The sequence below is a fragment of the Macrotis lagotis genome, chromosome 4, assembly GCF_037893015.1.
Source record: "Macrotis lagotis isolate mMagLag1 chromosome 4, bilby.v1.9.chrom.fasta, whole genome shotgun sequence".
Classification (NCBI taxonomy): domain Eukaryota; kingdom Metazoa; phylum Chordata; class Mammalia; order Peramelemorphia; family Peramelidae; genus Macrotis; species Macrotis lagotis.
In genome coordinates, this window is record NC_133661.1 from 97037723 (window position 1) to 97058526 (window position 20804).

At 35.9% G+C, this 20804-nt stretch overlaps 1 protein-coding gene across 4 annotated transcripts in view; it reads left to right on the forward strand.

Moving 5' to 3' along the window:
• The window catches only part of GFRA1 (GDNF family receptor alpha 1), a 310063-nt gene that overhangs the window by 57971 nt on the left and 231288 nt on the right, over positions 1-20804 (forward strand). For 3 of the 4 annotated variants that reach the window (XM_074233574.1, XM_074233575.1, XM_074233576.1), the window contains one exon: positions 20558-20572. The exons of the other annotated variant lie outside the window; for it this stretch is intronic. In XM_074233574.1, coding sequence (XP_074089675.1) covers positions 20558-20572 — 15 coding nt within the window. The remainder of the gene's footprint in view (positions 1-20557; positions 20573-20804) is intronic. 4 annotated transcript variants of the gene reach the window in all.

Consider the following 20804-nt stretch of genomic DNA (forward strand, 5'->3'; position numbering starts at 1 on the left):
AGTGCAGATCACTACCACTCTCCTGTGTAATTCTTGTTGATGTCTTTCCATAAGTCCTCCATAGGGGGATCTAATCAATATGGCTAGAGATCTTCCTTTGGGTCTTTTGTTGTCTTGGATGTGTTCCCTGGTCAGGTCATGACTCTCATTCCTTCTTTCTATTTCATCACTCCATCTTGGTCATAGAGGTTTTCAGTCATGTCATTGAGAGTACTTTTCATATTTGAATCATGATTTATATGATGGTCAATTATTTATTTATTTAGAATTTTTTACAATTTTTCCTCTAATCTTGCTTCCCTCCCCCCACCCCCACCCCACAGAAGGAAGTCTATTAGTCTTTACCTTGTTTCCATGGAATACATTGATTTAAGTTGAATGTGATGAGAGAGAAATCATATCCTTAAGGAAGACAAATATTGTCCCTGATTGTTGCACTAATGGAATGAGCAAGTCCATCTAGGTCTGTCATCACCCCCACTGTGCTGGGATGAACAGTGTTCCTCTGGTTCTGCTCATTTTGGTCAGTGTCAGTCCATGCAAATCTTTCTGGGCTTCCCTGAATTCCTATCCCTCCTGACTTCTAATAGAACAATAGTGTTCCATCACACACCTATACCACATTTTGTTAAGCCATTCACCAATTGAAGGACATTTACATTAATTTCCAATTCTTTGCCACCCCAAATGGAGCTGCTATGAATATTTTTGTACAAGTGATGTTTTTAATACATTACTAAAATATTATTGTTTAAGAGTAAACATAATAACCCCTCCCCCCCAAAATATAGACCCTCCTGAGAAATAAAGGAAACAGAAAACATGTGCTTCATTCTCTGTTCTGAGCTCATCAGCTCTGTCTTGGGTGGATCACATTTTTTATGATAAGCCCATCATAAAAGTTACTTTCATATTTTTGCACTGTTGCTGTTGCTGATTGTAATTCCCTCCACCAATTCCTCCCCACTACCATATATTATATTTTCTCTCTCCTTTCACTCTGTCCCTCTTCTAAACTGTGCTGTAGGGTAGCTGAGCAGCACAGCAGACTGATCACCATCCCTGGAGCCAAGAGGCCAGAGCCCACATACCACCCCTGAGACTCAGCAACCACCTGGCCCTGTGGTTCTCGATAGGCTACTTAATCCCAGCCCCTTGCAAGAAGTAAAGAAGAAAATATGTTACATCTGATTATTCTCTCCTATGCTCTACCCTCTCCTCTATCACCTACATCCCCCCCTTCCCCCTTTCTATGTTCCCCCCCTTCGTTTTACTCTAGTTGTCTATACCCAACTGAGTGTGTATGCTGTTTCCTCTCTGAGCCATTTCCAATGTGAGTGAACATTCTTTAATTCCTCCTTGCCTTTCCCCTTCCATGTCATTGCAAAAGTTCATATAATGGTCATTTATAATGAACAAATATTTATATGTATAAAAATATAAATCATTTTATATTTGCTATGAAGTTTTCCATTGTCTTTTCAGTTGCTATTGTCTTTCAGACATTCAGTAGTGTTTGAGTCTTCATGACCCCATGGACCATAGAATGGACTCTTCTTTCTACCTCTACTATCTCTTGAAATCTTTTCGTGTTCATTGATACTAACCATTGTTTCTTTTTCTTTCAGTCTCTCCCAATATCAAATTCTTTTCCAATGAGTCCTATCTTCTCATTTTATAGCCAAAGTTTTTCAGTTTAAGCTTCAGTATTTGACTTTCCAGTGAATATCCTCGATTAATTTCTTTAAGAATTGGCTGATTTTTCTTTTTGTTCAAGAGATTGTTAGAAATTTTCTTCTCACCATCCTAAAGCATCAATTCTGTGGTGCTCAGCTTTCCTTATAATCCAACTATAATGCTCCTGGAAAAACCCTAGCTCTGATTTTATGGACCTTTGTTGGCAAGATGATGTCTGCTTTTTTAGGATGCTGTTCAGATTTGCCATAGCTTTCCTTTCATTTTAAAAATATTTTTTAATAAACTATTTTATTTATTTTGAATTTTACAATTCCCCCCCCATCTTGCTTCCCTCCCCCCACCCCCCCAGAAGGCAGTCTGTTAGTCTTTACATTTTTCCATGGTATACACTGATCTAACTTGAATGTGATGAGAGAGAAATCATATTCTTAAGGAAGAAAAATAAAGTATAAGAGATAGAAAAATTATGTAAGAAGGTAATGGTTTTTTTTTTTTAAATTAAAGGTAATAGTCTTTGGTCTTTGTTCAAACTCCACAATTCTTTCTCTGGATACAGATGGTATTCTCCATCACAGATATCCTAAAATTGTGCTTGAGCTTTGCACTCATGGAATGAGCAAGTCTATTAATGTTGATCATCACCCCATGTTGCTGTTAGGGTATACAGTGTTTTTCTGGTTTTGCTCATTTCCATAGCTTCCTTTCAGGGAGCAAGTATGTTTTAATTTCATGAATATAAGTTACCATTTTAGTGATCATTGAACCCAAGAATCTGACACTGCTTTCATAATTCTTCTCCCTCTTTTTGCCAGGAAGTGATAAGATCAGTTGTCAAGATCTGAGTTTTATGAGTGTTAAATTTCAAGCCAGCTTTTACTCTTTCTTCTTTCACACACATGTCAAGAGGCTCCTTGATTCCTCTTAACTTTCTGCCATCAGAGTAGTATTGTCTGGATATCTGAAATTGTTGATATTTTTTCTAGTATTCTTAATTTTGGTTCATCCAGCCCGGCATTTCGCAAATCAGTTAAATAAGGTGACACTATACAGATTTGCTATTCTCCTTTTGCAATCTTAAACTAATCATTGCTTCATATTTGATTCTAATTGTTATTTTTGATGTGCATAGAGGAGACAAGTTGATTGAGTACTCCCATTTCTTTAGGACTTGCCTCATTTTGTTTTGATACACATGGTGGAAGTGTCGTCAGTGAAGCAGAAGAATGTGTTCTCCATAATTGAAAATATTGGCAATTTGGTCTCCAGTTCCTTTGCCTCTTAGAAATGTATTTCTAATAATTCTTAATTCACATATTGCTGAAGAATTAAGCATCACCTTACAGGCATGTGAAATGGGTGCAATTGTCTATTAATTTGAATATTCTTTGACATTGCCCTTCTCTAGGACGATCTTTTCCAGTCTAGTGACTACTATTTTACAAATACACTGACATATTTTAACAGCATCATCTTTTTGAGTTTTAAATAGCTTGGTTAGAATTCTGTCACCTCCACTGGCATTATTTTTAGCAAAATTTTCCAAGACCCTCTTCATTCTCCAGGATCTCTGGTTTGAGCTCAGTATCTGATCCTAGAGCAATGTTGAATGGGGGTATGGGGAGGGCATGTGGTCACATTTGTATTTTTAAGAAGATAACTGACAGAGCAGAAGACAAACTGAAGTGGGGAGGTATTTTAGTTGGGATGTTGCAATAGAGAAACTGGGAAATGTTAAGTGGTGGTTTCTGAGGAGAGAAAGGGGCCATTATTTTGAAGGTATTTCATAAGTAGAATAAAGAGATTTGATCAATATTTTGGATAAGAGAGTTGAGAAGGAATGAGGAATCAAAGACATCACTTAAATTGTGAGCCAGAGTGATTAGGAGAATAGTGATAACTTTGACATTAATAGGGAGGTTAGGAAGAGGGAGTAAGAAGATATGAAAATGTGATTGGAATAGAAGTGATGGAGAGGGAGCCAAGATGGCAGCATGAAGGCAGCATTCAGATAACTCTGACCCTCCAACCCCCCCCAAAACAATCAAAGGATGGCTCTAGCCAAAATTTAGAGGGGCAGAACCCACAGAAAGACTTGAGTGATACATTTTCCCAGTCCAAGATAACTTAGAAGATCCACGGGAAAGGTGTGCTTCCCCAGGACCTGGGGTTGGGAAAAAAGCCCCAGCACAGCCCAGGGCAGCCCAGCCCAGAGATCACAGGCAACAGCTTGAAGGTTTTTGGAGAGAACTCTGCTGCACCTGGGTGAGTGTGGAGTGAGGAGCACCGGCTGCAGAACCTGCAGGGAGAATCGATAGGGAGAAAGCAGCCTGCAACCCCAGAGACAGTAAGGGAAGTCTGCAGAGATTTCTCTGCTCTGCCTGGGGTAGGATGCTGCTGCTTGACAACACTTAGACCCAGGGTGCAGTTTGGGCCTCCATACTAAGATAGCTGGATCCCACCTTATAGTCCCAGGGCAGAGGGCAGTGCTGTGGTCATCTACATATCAAAGCATGGGCTAGACAGCATAAGACCTTGGAGGAATAAAGGTCCAAGTGGGGCTTCTCCCCAAAAAAAACCCCAAAGACTTGGAAGTGTTGTAAATTAGTCTTGGATTGAGGAAATGAGTAAACAACAGAAAAAGAAGAATCTGACCATAGAGAATTACTTCAGTCCAATGGAAGATCAAAACACATAATCAGATGCTGACAAAATCGAAGCTTCTGTATCCAAAAGCTCCAAGAGAAATAGAAAATGGGTTCAGACTGTGGATGAGCTCAAAAAAGACTTTGAAAAGCAATTAAGGGAGGTGGAGGAAAAATTGGGAGGAAAAATGAGAGCGATACAGAAAAATCATGAAAACCAAATCAACATCTTGGTGAAAGAATTACAAAAAAATACTGAAGAAAATAATATGTTAAAAACCAGTTTAGGCCTAATGGAAAAAGCAAAACAAAAGGCAAATGAGGAGAAGAATGCTTAAAAAGCAGAATTGGCCAGCTGGAAAAAGAGATTAAAAAGTTCTCTGAAGAAAATAACTCCTTCAAATGCAGAATGGAACTAAAGGAAGCTGATGACTTTGCAAGAGATCAGGAAGAAATAAAACTTCCAAAAAAGCCAAAAATTAGAAGAAAATGTGAAATATCTCATTGGAAAAAATAACCGACCTTGAAAACAAATCCAGAAGCAATAATTTGAAAATTATTGGACTATGTGAAAGCCATGACCAGGAGAAGAGCCTAGACTTCATTTTTCAAGAAATAATACAGCAAAATTGCCCTGAGATCCTAGAAGCTGAGGGTAAAATAGAAATTGAGAGAATTCCCTGGTCACCCCCTGAAAGGGATCCCAAAAGAAAAACTTCCAGGAATATTATAGCCAAATTTCCAAACTCCTAAATCAAAGGGAAAATTCTAAAAGCTGCCAGAAACAGACAATTCAACTACCGAGGCTCCACTTAAAGTGGTAAGCATCTGGCAGCATCTACATTAAGGGCTTGTAGGGATTGGAATATGATATTCCAGAAGGCCAAAGATCTTGGTTTACAACCAAGAATCAACTACCCAGCAAAACTGAACATCCTCTTTCAGGTGAAAAGAAGGATTTTCAATGAAACAGGGGACTTTCAGACTTTCCTAATGAGATGACCAGAGCTGAACAGAAAGTTTGATCTCCAAGTACAGGTGGTGAACCGAGAGGGAGTGGAAGAGAGGGACTAACTATGAGGAACTTGATGGTGTTGAACTGTTTGTATTCCTGCATGGGAAGAAGATATTGATAACTCATATGAACTTTCTCATTTATAAGAGCTGATAGAAGGAGCATATATAGACAGAACATAGAAAGGAGTGGAATATAGTGGTATGATGTGACAAAAGGATGGAGTCATTGGATGATGGAGGAAAGTATTGGGAGGAAGGAAAAGGAGATGAAGAAGAAGCTGAGATATTTCACATAAGAGTCAAAAAAACCTCTTTCATTGGAGGGGAGGGGGAAGGCAAGGGGGAATGAGTGAGCCTTCATTCTCATCAGAAATGGCTCAGGGAGGAAATGACATACACACTTAATAGGGTGAGGAAACCTATCTTGCCCTGGAGAAGGATGGGAGGAAAGGGCCGGGATGAAGGGGAATGGGGGGAGGGAAGGGTGGGGAATAGGTGATAAAAGAGAGGGAAGATGGAGGGAGAGGGTACTCAGATTCAACACACTTTTGGACAGGGCCAAGATAAAAGGAGAGAGAGAGTAGAATAAATGAGAGTGGGGAGAAATAGAGTGGAAGTACAGCTAGTAATAGCAACTGAGGGAAAAATATTGAAGCAACTTCTCTGGTGGACTTATGATAGGGAAAGCAACTCACCCCACAGACAGAGCCATTGAAATCTGAACACAGACTAAAGTACATTTTTTTTCTCTCTCTATTCTTGAGGTTTCCCATCTTCTTGTGGGGAGGGGGTTTATGTTTATTCTTATGTTTACTCTTGTAACATTGAATTTACATCAATATATGGCATGGAAACAATGTGGAGACTGTCAGACAGCCTTCTGTGGAAGGGGGGAAGGGGGGAAATTGTAGAATTGAGAGCCTTGGAATAGAAGTGATAGACTGGGAGGATATGAAGAAATCAAAGGAGTAGATTTAGAGAAATGAGGAAAATGGTAGATTGGAAGGACATGAAATTGTTCTTCCTTCAAGTCCCCATTACTTAGCAGGGTGCTTGACTTCTAATATCCTCTTACACAGTGTTTGTAGATGGACTTAAGGGAATCATCAGTGGGGTATTGCACTTGACTTTCATTTGTCTCTGCTTGGCAAAGCCATTGCTAATTGAAGTGATTTCTGGGTTCACTTAGCCTTCAATAGAGCTACCATATTGGATTGTTTAAACTTTTCCACAAAATTAATGTTTTTGCCAATGACCTTACCTCTGTCCATTTTCCATTTTGAGGCTTTGACAGCATATTTAAGTAGTCCTAATTGGAGTAATGAATATAGGTGAAAAACTTGGAAGTCTTTACTGATTTTCTATAAATATGCTGATTTTTTTTCTTTTTTTAGCCTTTGAGTGGAACTTAAAGTGGTAAACATGAAATAAGTCACATATTTTAATGGACAGAAAATGGCTGGTTACCAGTGTGGGAGTTATTTCAGAATCAGCCATCTGTGTGCTGTCAGACCACCAGCTTGCTAGAGCAAAGATCAAAATCAATACCAAACTAGAAGAAAGAATAAAAATGAGAAGATATAACATACAATTGAAGCAACTCCATCTTGGCCTATTTAAACAATCTGTTGACTTTGACTTTTGCTCTAAATGGTCAGTGATCCGATTCCATGAAAAGACAGCAGGATTCAGAAGTAATTGCTGCATCTGCAACCAGTTGCTTTGTATATGTTACAAATTTGTTTTTCATTAGGTTTTGTTTGTTTATGATATTGTTCAGTGCAAATCCATTACCTTTTTAGATTTCTTGAGAAAAATTGACTTGCTTTAGATATGTGACTTTGACCTTTTTCGTGTCTTGATTCCCAAATCACATTTTTCAACATAGTACTTGGTCTTTTCTTTCACGACAGAGTTACAACATATCAGCTTTGTGTTGATCGAATTTGGAGGACCTTGTCAAGGAGTTGTCTCCTTCATCCTCATAACAGATGTTAGCCATCTGTAGTATTGGAAAACAAGTTGTAGTTGGCTTCATGGTGGTCTCTTTGTTTATGCATTGCAAGGTGATATGACCATGAATTATCCCATGAATTGATTTTTCTTGTTTTCTTTAGTCCTACAAAGAAGGCAATTCAATTATCTAGTGAACTTGCCATCCACATTTAATATTTCCCCAGCTTCCATGCATCTTCTGGTTTTATACATAGAGAGAATAAGGCTATTCACATATACATATACAGTTTTCTACTAATGTACAAGCCTATTAGTCATTGGACAAAAATTGCATGATTTAAAAAAAATAATCAATTAAATTAATGTTTGTACTTTTAAGAAGTAGTCTTAGTATATCCTCTGTCCTTAAGGAGTCTTAACCTGGAGTCTGAACTTTTTTTCCTTAAAATATTTTGATAACCAAATTCAATAAAAGTGTTTTCTTTTGTAATATTATATATTTTATTTTATTCATCTAAAAACATTATTCTGAGGAGCCTAGAGACTTCATCAGACTACTCAAGGGACTCTATGACACAAAAAGGTTAAGAACTTCTGCTCTTCTATGTTCCTCATTGTAAAAGAGGGTGAGGTGGCATGGATCTTAGGGCTAATTTGTTTTCTTGTCTAATTCAAGATCATTGTGACATCCCAAATCCATTACCCAGTGGCCAACCTTTTGGTGATAAGACATTTTTTACTTAGGTGCTGTTTGTACCATACCCCAAACCAGCTTGATTGTGTCTAGAAGAATGTGGACTATTCTTTTTTGTTTGTTTGTTTTGTTTGTTTTTGCAAGGCAATAGGGTTAAGTGACTTGCCCAAGGTCACACAGCTAGATAACTATTATGTGTCCTAGGCCTTTTTTGAACTCAGGTCCTCCTGACTCCAGGGCAGGTACTTCTCTTCACTGTACCACCTAGCTGCCCTGAATATGGGCTATTCTTGAAAAGATGTAGAGAATGGGGGTCACACTAACTTGTCCTGATGATGTATTGAAGTAGTACTTGAGGGGTGGGAGGTGGGAGGGACTTCTCTCTATAAGCTTTAAAATATTACAAGAATAGGCACTGTGTTCCTTTCCATTTATAGCTTCAGAAGTTGTTTTTAAAGTGTCTTTAGTTCTATTGTGTGTGTTTTTTGAAATTCATGATTTGATTGTAGAGCAGTTGGGCACAGTATGTTCTGACCTGCCACGTAAAGTCATGAAATGTGACTGATCTGGAGAAATGTGACACATTCACAACCTAAATCTGTGAGTGGGTGACTTTGGGAAGTTTACTGCTTTCAAAAATAAAGAACAGAGCTCTGAAAGATTTATGAAATATCTATATTTCACATTTAATTATTTGCTTCTCACTTCTTTTGAAAAATAGTAGCATTCTTATATTGCAGAGTATGCCTAAGTTTTAATGTGCATTCATGTGGTGAAATCCTATCAGAGCCCCAGGTATAAAGTAAGAAAAGCAATTGCTGAGAATTCCTTATAATGAATAAAAATATTTCCCTAGATTTTGAGAAACATAGATTCTGATATATGGAGGTCATCTAGTCTAAATTCCCATAGAATAAAAAAAAATTCTTCCTACATTATCCCAGATCCATGGCAGGCATAAAACCATTCACTATCTAAACCCCAGAGCCAAAGATATTGAGAGGAAGCTTAGAGATCATTTAGTTCAATCTACCATATTTTACACATGAAAGAGCTATACTGTTGGTAGAGTGGAGTAAAAGGAAAGAGAAGTTCCAAAGAATCAGATTTTTTAGACTATGTGCAAACACAGTAATTTAAAGAGTAGAAGTCTGTATCATGTGGCTTTGTCCAATGGCAGTGAGCTGTTATACTACTAGAGACTACTGACCCACATTCATCTGGACAGTTTTAGTATATACGAAACCAGATATTTGAAAGGACTTGCTCAGTCACAAGAGATAGTCAGTGACAGTCCTTGAGGTTTGAATCCAGGTCTTCCGACCCAAGGCATCCATTCTTAAGTCAGTCACTTATTTTTTTTGCAAGCATCACGTATTTTATAAAGCACCTACTGTGTGATTAGGTGATGTCCTCCAAATCTAGTTTCTTTGTACTGTGTTATGACGTAATAGATTAGAAATTAAACCTTGTTGGACAGAGAGCTATTAACTATTAGTAAGTTCATAGACTGAGCCCAAAATCTAATTCTTTTAACTTATACATATTGATCCTACTTTTACCTTCTAGTACTACATGAAATGTCTAATGTCTCTTCCATATGGTTGATCTTCAGATAGTTAAAGAAAAATGGTCTTGTTTTCCTTCAATCTTTCTTTTCCCATTCTCTTTCCTTATTCCTCAAGGTATTTGTAGATTCTTTTCCTTCCATACTTCCGTAGGAAATTTTCTAGTCATTAATGACTCTTTAAATGACCATTGTTCTGCAGATTGGTGATGAATAGAGTAAATCCTGAGATATCTTGATCAATATTAGCTTCTTCCTTCTCATTCAGAATCCAGAGGAACATTGAAGTAAATCATTTTTTTCAGTTTCTATGATTTTGTCCAAGTCCCCATGATATTTGTAGTAAAGGTCAGGAACTGAGTTCCTTCTTAATCCCCTGGTGGAAATAGAGTGCTTTTCACTCAAAAGAACCACTTTGACACCTGCAGGAAACAAAAGCTGGAGAGGGGAGATTGTTAGAAAATCATGATCAATAAGATGTCTTTGCTGCCCTTCTCTAGTCCATTCATCATTTTATACATTAGGAAACTGAAATAAAGAGAGGTTATGATTTTCCTAGAGACATAATTAATGGCAAAGATAGAGAATTAAGTTGTAAAGAGAAGTTATGACTTTTCTAGAATCACATAATTAATGGCAAAGGTAGACCCATTTTTCTTTGCTGCCAATCTAGTGTAAATTCCTTTATTTTGAGATATGATAAATTAGCCTCTAATCATAGTTTTGACATTTACTGGCAGAGTTATCCTGGGTAAGTCAATTCACTTCTTTGACATTCAAGATTTTCAGCTGGAAAATAGGGTTTGTGATAGCTGGGTCTTTGAAATGTTATAATGAAAGCACTTTGTTTACCACAAATGTTATTAAATCTAGATTATTTTTTAATGTTTTCCTTTGGGTAGAGAATTCCAAGTATGGAAGCTTCTTCCATTGATGTAGATTTACAACTAGACAATTAACCTTCCTAGTTGACTAGTTGGTAGGAATCTTTTCCTTATCCTAGTCGACTAGTTGATAAGAGTCTATTACTATTTATTTCAAAATGTTACTTAGGATGACTAGTTCTTTTTTCCTTAGATCAGTATCTGACAAATCAGTTTTATTGGAAAATCATCTGACCACCCTGTTGGCATTTTAGATCTTAATTGTTTCAGATTATGAAGATAAGTAGAAGATACTTTGTTCCAAACAGACTAATGATTATTTTCATTCTCTTGTTTTAAAAATTCACCTTGTGAAAATTAACACCTTTTGAGAGAGATTAGGTATGCCAAGCATTTGTAACTTTCCATTTTTAACTGAATTTAGGAGAACAGGTCAAAATAAAGAAGTTTGCTACAAGAAATATACAGTTATTTTAATTAAATGCAGTGAATGCAGTGCAAAGGTTCATCTTAGGAGTGAAGAAATAGGTTTCATATTTTTCTTTTAATTTATCAACAACAGAATTCACTCATATAATATTGTAAGTTTAAAGCAACACTCTTTAGCATAGATGGGCTTGTGGATATATGCAAATAAGGAAAGAATTCTTTTTTGAATTGATAAAATTTAACATAATTTGAGTGAAGATTATATGTGATATAATGAGCTATTTCAAATTTAGAGGCATAGAAACAAATCTTGGTGTTGGGAAGGATTCCATAAATTCTTCTTTAAAAAGAGGAAACTGAGTTTTGAAAAGGGAAGGGAACTTATCCCAGGTCAACCAAGTAGTTAATGACTGAACTAGAACCAGTGACAGAAACCTAGAAAGTGATGATTTCATTCTAGCTCTCTTTTCTTGACACTATGTAAAATCTAAAATGCTCAAAAATTCTTTAAGAAATAAGACATACTGAATTATTTTGTTTTTGGGAATTGATTGAAAAATATTTTTATTTTCATTCTTAAACCAAGGCTTTAAGACAGGAGGGTTGGGTTATAGTGCCCTATCTACAGAAACTTCCATATACAGTTACATAATAAATCTTTTTTTATGATAATTGATATTTCAGTGCATGAGCTTCAGTATAGTAGTACAATATAACCTGTCAAAATTTTCCTTTGTTAAGATATTAACCTACACTCTTAGCACTTCTCAGCAAGCTGGTTTTAAAGAATTCAGAGAAAATCATGGATGACATTCTCCTGAACAGAGAGAAAATCACTGGTTGCTAGAGGCATTGAGTTTAATATAGTTTCATATCGTGGAGGTTTTAATAATGTAGTCTAAAGTATTTGTACATGAATTCATTAAGCCCGGATTAGTCTTATTATAATTACTCAAAAAGTAATTCAATTTAAGAGAAAACAGTTTTAAATGGATATAAAATACACTGTTAGCTAGTAAGCCATACTGTTCTCCTTTATCAGCTCCATAAAGTACCAGCAGATTCGAACATAACTTTCACAGTATACAGAATACAATCATAAAAAGTATTATTCCTAAATCTATTTTTTTATGTACTTTCAGTAGTTAAGAGTTTTATCCCTCTGTGCTGGAAATGAGATATACTACTGAAAGAGTGTCATAAAAATGTTATAGACTTACTGACTTACGTCACTTTGTGTCGCCTTCCTAAGGCAATTGGGGGTGGGGGTAGGGATGGGGCTGAGAGCTTTGGATATACAGTCTGAGATTGATGTCAGCAACACATGTGCTTCCAGATGATTTTTTCCCTTCTGAAAATAAAAGACATCTACACCAAGACTAGAAAAGTAAGGAAAATTGTAGGGAAAGTATTAGTCTTTTTTTCTGACATGGTAGAAGGTAAAGAGAGATTAGGATCAGGGAAACACAATTCTTTAAGCAGGCATCCTTTACCCCCCTTAAAAAAATGAAAGGGAAAGGAAGAAAAAGACAAATTATTTTCTGGAAATAAAGAACAGGGCCAGCTGACATCATGGGACTAAAAATCGTCCTCTTCCCTTCATGGTCTTTTAATACTATTACCAAGACTCACAATGTCTCTCTCTATTCAGTCAAAATTGTCTGACTGTGCCTGCAGGAAGCGAGGAAGGTCACAGATATTGACTGTGTGGCCACACGACTGAGTAAGTTGTCTGACACTGTAGACAATGAAAACTAATCATATCCCAGATTCAGCACTGCCGAAAGCCAGCGGGAGCCTGGCTCCTTTGACTCCCAACACAACTGACACCAGTCCCCCCATCTTTGGTTCTTAGAGGGATTGGCTGGTTGGACTCTCTCAGATTGCATATGAGGAAAGTGAGAGGTTTGAAATAGAGTAAATGAAAGGTCTTGTTTGGGGCAGGTCTTGAGGAGCAGAGTGAATCTGATGAGTGCTCCCCTTAGCATTCCATCAGCATACCATATGGCCTCTTAGGGCCACCCCCTTTCCCCCTTTCCATCCCCCAATGCTGCTTTCACTTAAATCCAAAGAATATCAGTCCTCTCAAAATATATGAAATATGATAATAATAATTAATAATAATAACAATATCCTTCCTACCTTTAAACATTGTTTTAAGGATCAAGTGAAGTCATGGATAGGTGAATTAAGGGAAATACACACACACACTCATATACAAAAATACAGATGCATATACATTTGTACCTATATCTGTGTGTATATATATATATATATATGTATGTGAATATGTATATAAAGATTTCATAGTTATCCATACATGATTTCATTTGATTCTCAAAACAATGCTGGAAGGTTAAGAATTGGTTTATATATATGTATATATATGTATATATATATACATATATGTGTGTATGTGTGTGTATGTATGTGTGTGTGGTTGTGTGTTTGTGCATATACACAGCTGTCCATTTATATTATCTATTCATCCATCCATCCTTCTCTATATGTCTATATTTATCTTATCTATCATCTGTCTATTTTAACAGACCACAAAATGTTCTACAAATGTCAGCCATTAATGCCATTACTTTACATTGGGCTTGTGAATTGAACATCAAATTCAACATACATATCTATTTGAGGCTTGTTAAGTGAGCCTCAGACTGAAGGGGTATTAAAATATCTTTTTCATTTGTGATGAAACTCAGGAAAATGAAATTCCAATTGAGGAAATTTTACATCTCCTGCCTTTCCTAGAAATGAAAATAGATAAGGTGGTTTTGTAAAATCTTTTTTTTTCATACTTTATGGTTTCAGAAAATATTTTCTATATACCCTATAATCACAGAGATGGAGAGACTCTGTGTAAAATTATCTCCAGAAATCAAGAGTTCAGGAGCAAGAGCCATATAGCAGTAGCCCTAAGAACAAATGGCTATCTATATGGTATATTTTATGGGCATACCTCAAAGCTCTGTGTATTTCCAAATATTTTCACACTGCTTTATCCTTGCAAGTCTTGCCTTTGTTTGGGTTGAGATGTTTTCTTCAGAATACCTTGTTAAATGGTGTACTAGGGAGTATCAAATTCAAAAAGCAAGAGATCCCTGCAGTCCACTTGGGATGATTGTCTGTATTGTGTTGTATTTTTATTTATTTTGTGAAACATTTCCCAACTACTTTTTCAACTAGTTCTGCTTTACTTGGGACTTTTTTGGGAAAAGTAGTTGTGAAGGTATCATCAGCATAGATACATTTTCTTGGTTAGTTTTCATTGCACAGACCAGGGGATGGGGAAGGGGAGAGAACTTAAGGAAATAAGATATAGGGCGAATGTACATAGATGGGGAAGAGTAATGGGAATGAATGAAGGTTTGTTGGACTGTGAGCTCCTTGAAAGCAGGCACTGTGTTCTATCTTTTTTAAAAAAAATCTAGCACCATAGAAGGCTTTTAATAAATGTTTATTGATTGACCAAACGGGCATTGTGAGATACCCAGGAGCTATCCCCCACTGAATGCTACTGAGGGAAAGGAACATTAAAAAAAGATGCCAGATACATACTTTGTATGTGGTTCATAAGACTATTTTTATGCAGGTTCTTAGGGAGTCGGGGAATTAAGTGTTTCTCTTTTAGCACCCTAGCTGTGTTGTCTATAGGCAAGTAATTTGACTGGGTCTCAATTTCTTTATCCCCATAATGACCGTCTTTAGAATCTTTAAAGTCTTTGATAAATCTAACATTCTGTGACTTTCAGTGTGAATCTTTGCAAGTCATTTGACTTCTGCTTTTTTGGATAGAAGATAATTAGCAGTTGCCTTGGACCTATTACTTATAAATGAGATAGTATTTAGGGAAGTTATTTTGAATTTTTATCATGAAATAGTTGTGAAATAGTGAGATTGATATTGTCATTGGGTTTGTTTGATAGATTCTTCTCATAATCCGTTTGAATCTCTTGTGGCCAGAGTTACATAATATTAGTCTACTACTATGCAAACTTGAATGAACTAGTCATTGAATTAAATAGATATTTAGAGTTTTCTTTTATAATATGTTCTTTTAGCAGTCTAAAATTACCGATAGCTAACATTTTAGCACTGTCTACGTGCCAGATACCATGCTAAGCCCTTTATATTTATTATCTTTTGTGATCTTTTGAGGATCAATTGATCCTCACAACAACCTTGGGAGGCAAGTGTGTGTTATTATTTTCCTTATTTTGCAGATGAGGAAACTGAGGCAATCAAGAGTTAAAATGATTTACTTAGCTTATAGTTGTTTAGATAATTAACCGGGGTGAAGATAAAGTGACTTGCCAGTAGGTTAACAGAGGTAGGACTAGGTCTCCTTGACACTAATGCCAGCTCTCTATTTCCTGTGAAAGGAATCAGTTTTTAAAAATATTCATTTAGTTCTTCAGATAACAAAATTCAGGCTTACAGATAAATGCCTTTCCCAAAGTCTTAACTATTAGTAGTAATTATGGGAACTGGGATTTGAACTCTACTTCTAACTCCCAAGTTTAAAGTTTATTCACTACCTCATAGTTTGTTACAAGTCCCCTGGAACTGTGGCTGGTCACTGAGCTTATCAAAATTTCAAGTTTTTCAAAGTTATTTGTCTTTACAGTATTGTCATTGCTGCACTGTACAGTTCTCTTGATTCTGCTTACTTCCCTCAGCATCAATTCAGACAAATTCGTGCTTTTTTTATATCACTCATTTCTCTCTTGCTTCTCCAACCTCAAAATTAAAACTCATTAATAATAGAGAAAATAAAAATTGTTAGTTAATAATTAACACTATTAATAAATAATAACTACTTAAAATTATCAATTGATCATATGTTAGCATTAGCACATGTGATTATGTATTCAACATTATGTGCTTGTAGTCCACCCCCCCGCCAAGGATTTTGGGCAGTTTGTTTCATTATTTGCCACATAGTACTATTACTGTTCCCCCCACAATTACCCAGGAATCAGATTCTTTTTTAAAAGAAATAATTTCATCTATATTGTTGTAGTCTTAATGCATATTATTTTTTGGTTCTGATAATTTCAGCATGCATCAGTTCATACAACTATCTGATGTTTCTTTGAATTATTTGTGTTCATCAATTCCTCTTGCACAATAATATACCATTCCATAAAATATTCACAGTTGATAAACATTCATTTTGTTTTTAGTCCTTGAAATGGCAAAAAAAAGCTGCTGTGAATATTTTTGCAAATATTGGACTTTTGTTTCTTTGGTTTTTGAAACTCAGGGCACATGTGAGGGGGAGAGGAGAGAAGGGGAGAGGAGGGGGAGGGGAGAGAGATTAGTTTGAAATTTTGCTTTTTGCTGTCATAGAAGTAAGCAACAGTGTTCAATCCAAATGTGATCACTTGTCCATATCCCATTCTTCTTCCCCAGTGAGTGAAGACCTAGTAACATCTTATAGTAAGAGTACTTGATCTTGAAAGAGATTTTTCTTTCTGTAGCACAAACCACAGGAGAACTCACAAGACAGCTGTCTTCCCAGGTGAGACTTCTTAAATGGAAGTTAAGTGCATACATTTTCAAGAAACTAAACTCTCCTCATCTATAATTTAACCTTGGAAAAGAGCTAAAATTGAGAGAATAGTGTGATTACATTGTTTGAGAACTAGTAACTATACCTCCCCCAGTCATACTAATGCCATCATGTCTTTTTACTGTGTTTGGCATATCTGTAATGCTGTAAGGTGGGTTAATTGTAATATAGTAATCATATCAAGGTATGGTACTTTTGGACTATGGACTGAAATAGTGAATTATTCTATTGTAAGTTGGATGGGCAAGAAGACTGAAACTCAGCCTTACCTCGTTAAGCTAAGCAAGGCATTAGATGAATAAAGGCTCACTTACTTTGTGTGCCACTGCTGCTACTCAGTAACTCAGAAACAAGAAAGGGCCTCTGTCCTTAAATCATCTTTAGTATTAGTCATTTGGATGAGCAGCATCAGGAATTTTTTTTAATCAGTGGTATTTAGGAATCAACCAACCTAATTGTCATAATTCATTATTAATACTAAGTAAAAAAGTGCATTAGAATCTGAGGGTTAAGGGAGATCTTGGTAGCTGCTGGGAAGACCTTTGCGTGCTGGTTTTAACTATTAAGGTTCAAATAGGGTCAACTTATTATTGTCTTTTGTGGTCAACTTCCCAGACCCAAAGCATTTTTTGCAAGGTCTTTCATTAGCATCTGCATTACCAGGATAGATTTTCAAATGGTAACCATGTTTGCTTATGTATTCAGTTTTGTCATTAGTGGTTTCTTATTATTCCAAAGAGAACAGGAAAGGCTGGTGTGTCTTATAATCATTGACTTATTGGGTTTTTGGGGGAGAGGGGGGAAAAAAGGGAATAAAATCTTTTTCATTTTGGAGCAGTGAGGCAAATGTACAAGTATTTCTAAGACTGACCTCCTCTGAGGTCCAAAAATTCCCATTATGAAAAATTATAGACATGACACAGAAAAAAATGACTTCTTTACATATTTTTTCTCTTTTGTTCTTTCCTCGGTTTATCAATTACTCTGCTCTGAATGCAACTGACTTCTTGAGATCTTTTCTAAGCCTAGCTCCAGCTTATCTTCCCAGACTGATTCCATCTTCAGTCTCCTTATTTTCTGTTCAGTCTGTTACAGCCAAACCGGTCCATCCATGACCTTCCTACCTTTGTACAGTTTATCACAGCCTCTTGGACTTCCTAGGTCCATTCAAGGAGTATCACCTTTTTCACGTACTGACACCTCCTTCTCCACAAAATCTTTCCTGAGGTCCAGCTTGTCAATGCCCTCATCCTATTGAAATGAATTTCTATTTCATTTTATATTAATAATAATAATGATAACTAACATTTATCTATTGTTTCCTGTGCTAATGGCTTTATAATTACCATCTCATTTGATCCTTAGAACTATCTTGGGGTGATTCTATATTACTTTTCCTATAGAAACCTCTTTTTGAAATTTTTATTACTGTTATTACTCTCATTTTACAGATGAGGAAACTGAAACAAACAGGTTAAGTGACTTTCCCAGGGTCACATAGTATTAAGTTTCTGAGTAAGGTCTTTCTGACTACACTTCTAACATTCTATTCATTATTATCACCTAATTGCCCCCCAAGTATTAGCTTATCTGTGCATGTATTATCTTCAGTAAAACAGAAGTTCCTTAAGGTTAAGGACTTTTTCATTTTTGGTTTTGTATTTCTGATTCCTAGGCCAGTGTACATAGTATGGGCATAATAAATACCCTTTGCATAAGTAAATGAATGAAAGTATTGTTGTATATAGAAAAGACCTGAATGTTTAGAGATAGTGTGGTATAGTGAAAGAACCACCATTTATTTGTATTGAAATCTCATAATTCCATTAACTCTGTCTCTTCATCTGTAAAATGTTAATTGAGGTATGAAAACTAATTGTGTAGAATGTTTGCTTTATTTATACTAATATTCATTAAAAAAATTTTAAATTATAAAATATTGCTCAATCATTTCTCAGACTGAGACTTCCAAAGATAGATAAATGCCATCATTTTATGGATATGCCAATTAATTGCTAAAGAGTAAGTATCCAGAATTAAAAAAATAATGTCCCAGCATCCCTGACTATGTCTTCTTTTCCCATTTTATCTCTTCAAATCCTGAAGAACATCCTCAAATTTCAAAGGGAGATTTCCATAGTAAAAGTAATAGAGAAATATTGGTTGAATCTCTATGATGAATTTTGGGAGGAAGTAGGCAGATATCATTCAGGATGAACAGAGTTTCATAGACTGTGATCCACATTAATGGAGGGAATAACGTATGAGATAATAGTTTTATTGGAATTTTGTTTTGGGGAGAGAAGAAAAGAAATATTCAGTAACTAATGAAAAAATTTTTTATAGTTGAATAGTTTACCTCATCCTGCTAATGTTTTCTTTTTGATTATTTTTCAATATTTATTAAAAGATAATGCAAAATATCAAAATTGGGCTCTGTTCAAAGGGAAAACAACTCTCTACAAAGTTATAACTGCATTAAGATCAAATAAATTATTTCTTTGTCTCTGTCAACATTAACATGTTTTATGATATTTCTAGGCCTCAGTATTTTCTATAAAATGAGATGGTTGGACTATATTGGTGTCAAATCTAAATAGAAAGCAGCCATCATATTGACTTAAAACCCCCCACAAATTCTGTTCTAATTATTTTGCCAGACTGATTTCAACATTAATCTCCTCATGATTTCTGTTAAATTCTATTTTGATTTATGTTGTTAAACTTTCCCCAATTTTATTTTAATCTAGTTCAGGCTACATTTGACACCAATGAACTAGATGACTACTAAAATTTCAAATTAGTGATTTTGTAATGCAACAAATTTTTCTACAATAATATCTGTTTCCTCCATAATAGATACCTAAAACCTCAGAGGATCCATGGGGTGATATACTACTATATATCTATGACTTTTAGAAGCTGCTGATCACCCATTGGAGAGCAAAGGAGAAAAATAGCTGAACAGTTGGGGAGAAAATGGAAAGAATTAGGATAGAGATGAAGTTTAAATCAGTGTTCTCCTTATCACCAAGCCTTCTTCCTGTATGTCCATTAGTAATTCTTAACAAATGAAGAATTTTTACATCTCTTGGTCACTGTATACAACCAGAATGTCAAACATGCAGTGTTTAATTGTTCTTGGTTAGAGGATTTACATAAAGAGCATTTTACTCTTTTGGTGTTGGGACCTTTTGATGGTCTTTACTGAATTATTACTACAGATCTACAACAGGTTTTTTTTTTAAACTTCATTGTGAGATGAAGTTTGTTAACCTATGGAACCCTTCTTAGACTAATGTTTTTAAATACATAAAATAAATACTTAGGGTGGCAGAGGAAATCAGTTATATTACACATATTAAATTATATTTTAAATACCCATGGACCTCAGGTTGACCTCCTAGTCTAGAATATTTAGTCCAGTATCACAGTTTTATAAATGAGGAAACTCAGACCAGAATAGTTTGGTAACATGACTAAGGTCACATAAGTTTTAAGTGAAAAGTTTGAATTAGGACCCAGATATTGTGAGTCCAGATTCAGTTTTGAATTGAGGGCTCAGTATTTGAGTACAAAATTAAATAGGGATAATGCCTACATTCATATCATATTTTTCAAAATGATGTCATTGGATGAGATCAGATAAACTTAATGGAAGCAGGTAGAGAAGAGTCCATTGGAAGATAGGCAGAGTAAAGAGAGAGTAAATTTGAATATATGAAAAATGGTGCATGGAAGTTGGAGGGTTGGGTGCACATGTTTATAAATGCTTAGGGGTCAGAAAGTTAATCCAAGCTTAAAAAGGAAAAAAAAAATCTTTCTTGACTGAATCTTCAGTAGAGAATTTGGCATAGGGACACTGTGGGTTTGTGTTTGGGAGAGTTAAGATTAATATTTTGTTCCTGAATATTAAATGTGGAATTGGAATCTTTTCATAATCTCACACACTATATTCCTTACTTTACTTTTGTTTGTTAATGAATTCTCTCTCTCTCTCTCTCTCTCTCTCTCTCTCTCTCTCTCTCTCTCTCCCTCCCTCCCTTTCTGCACCTCTCCCTCTCCCCATCCCCCTTCATGCTACAGATGTTTTCCAGCAAGGTAAGTTTTCATTTCCTATTGAGTGTTTTACATGCGCTCTTGCTGCTTGTGTCATTGAGTCTTGGTCTAGAGGAGGGGCCATGGAGAGAGACTGCTTGCATGGGAGGCAGCCTGGCTGATTCATTGTGGGGATATAGAGAAGGGAAAGAGGAGGCCAAGTGAACCATGGGTTAATTCAGGTGAGAATCAACTTGCTTTTGGAGACCTCTCCTTGGATTCTTGTATATCTTTG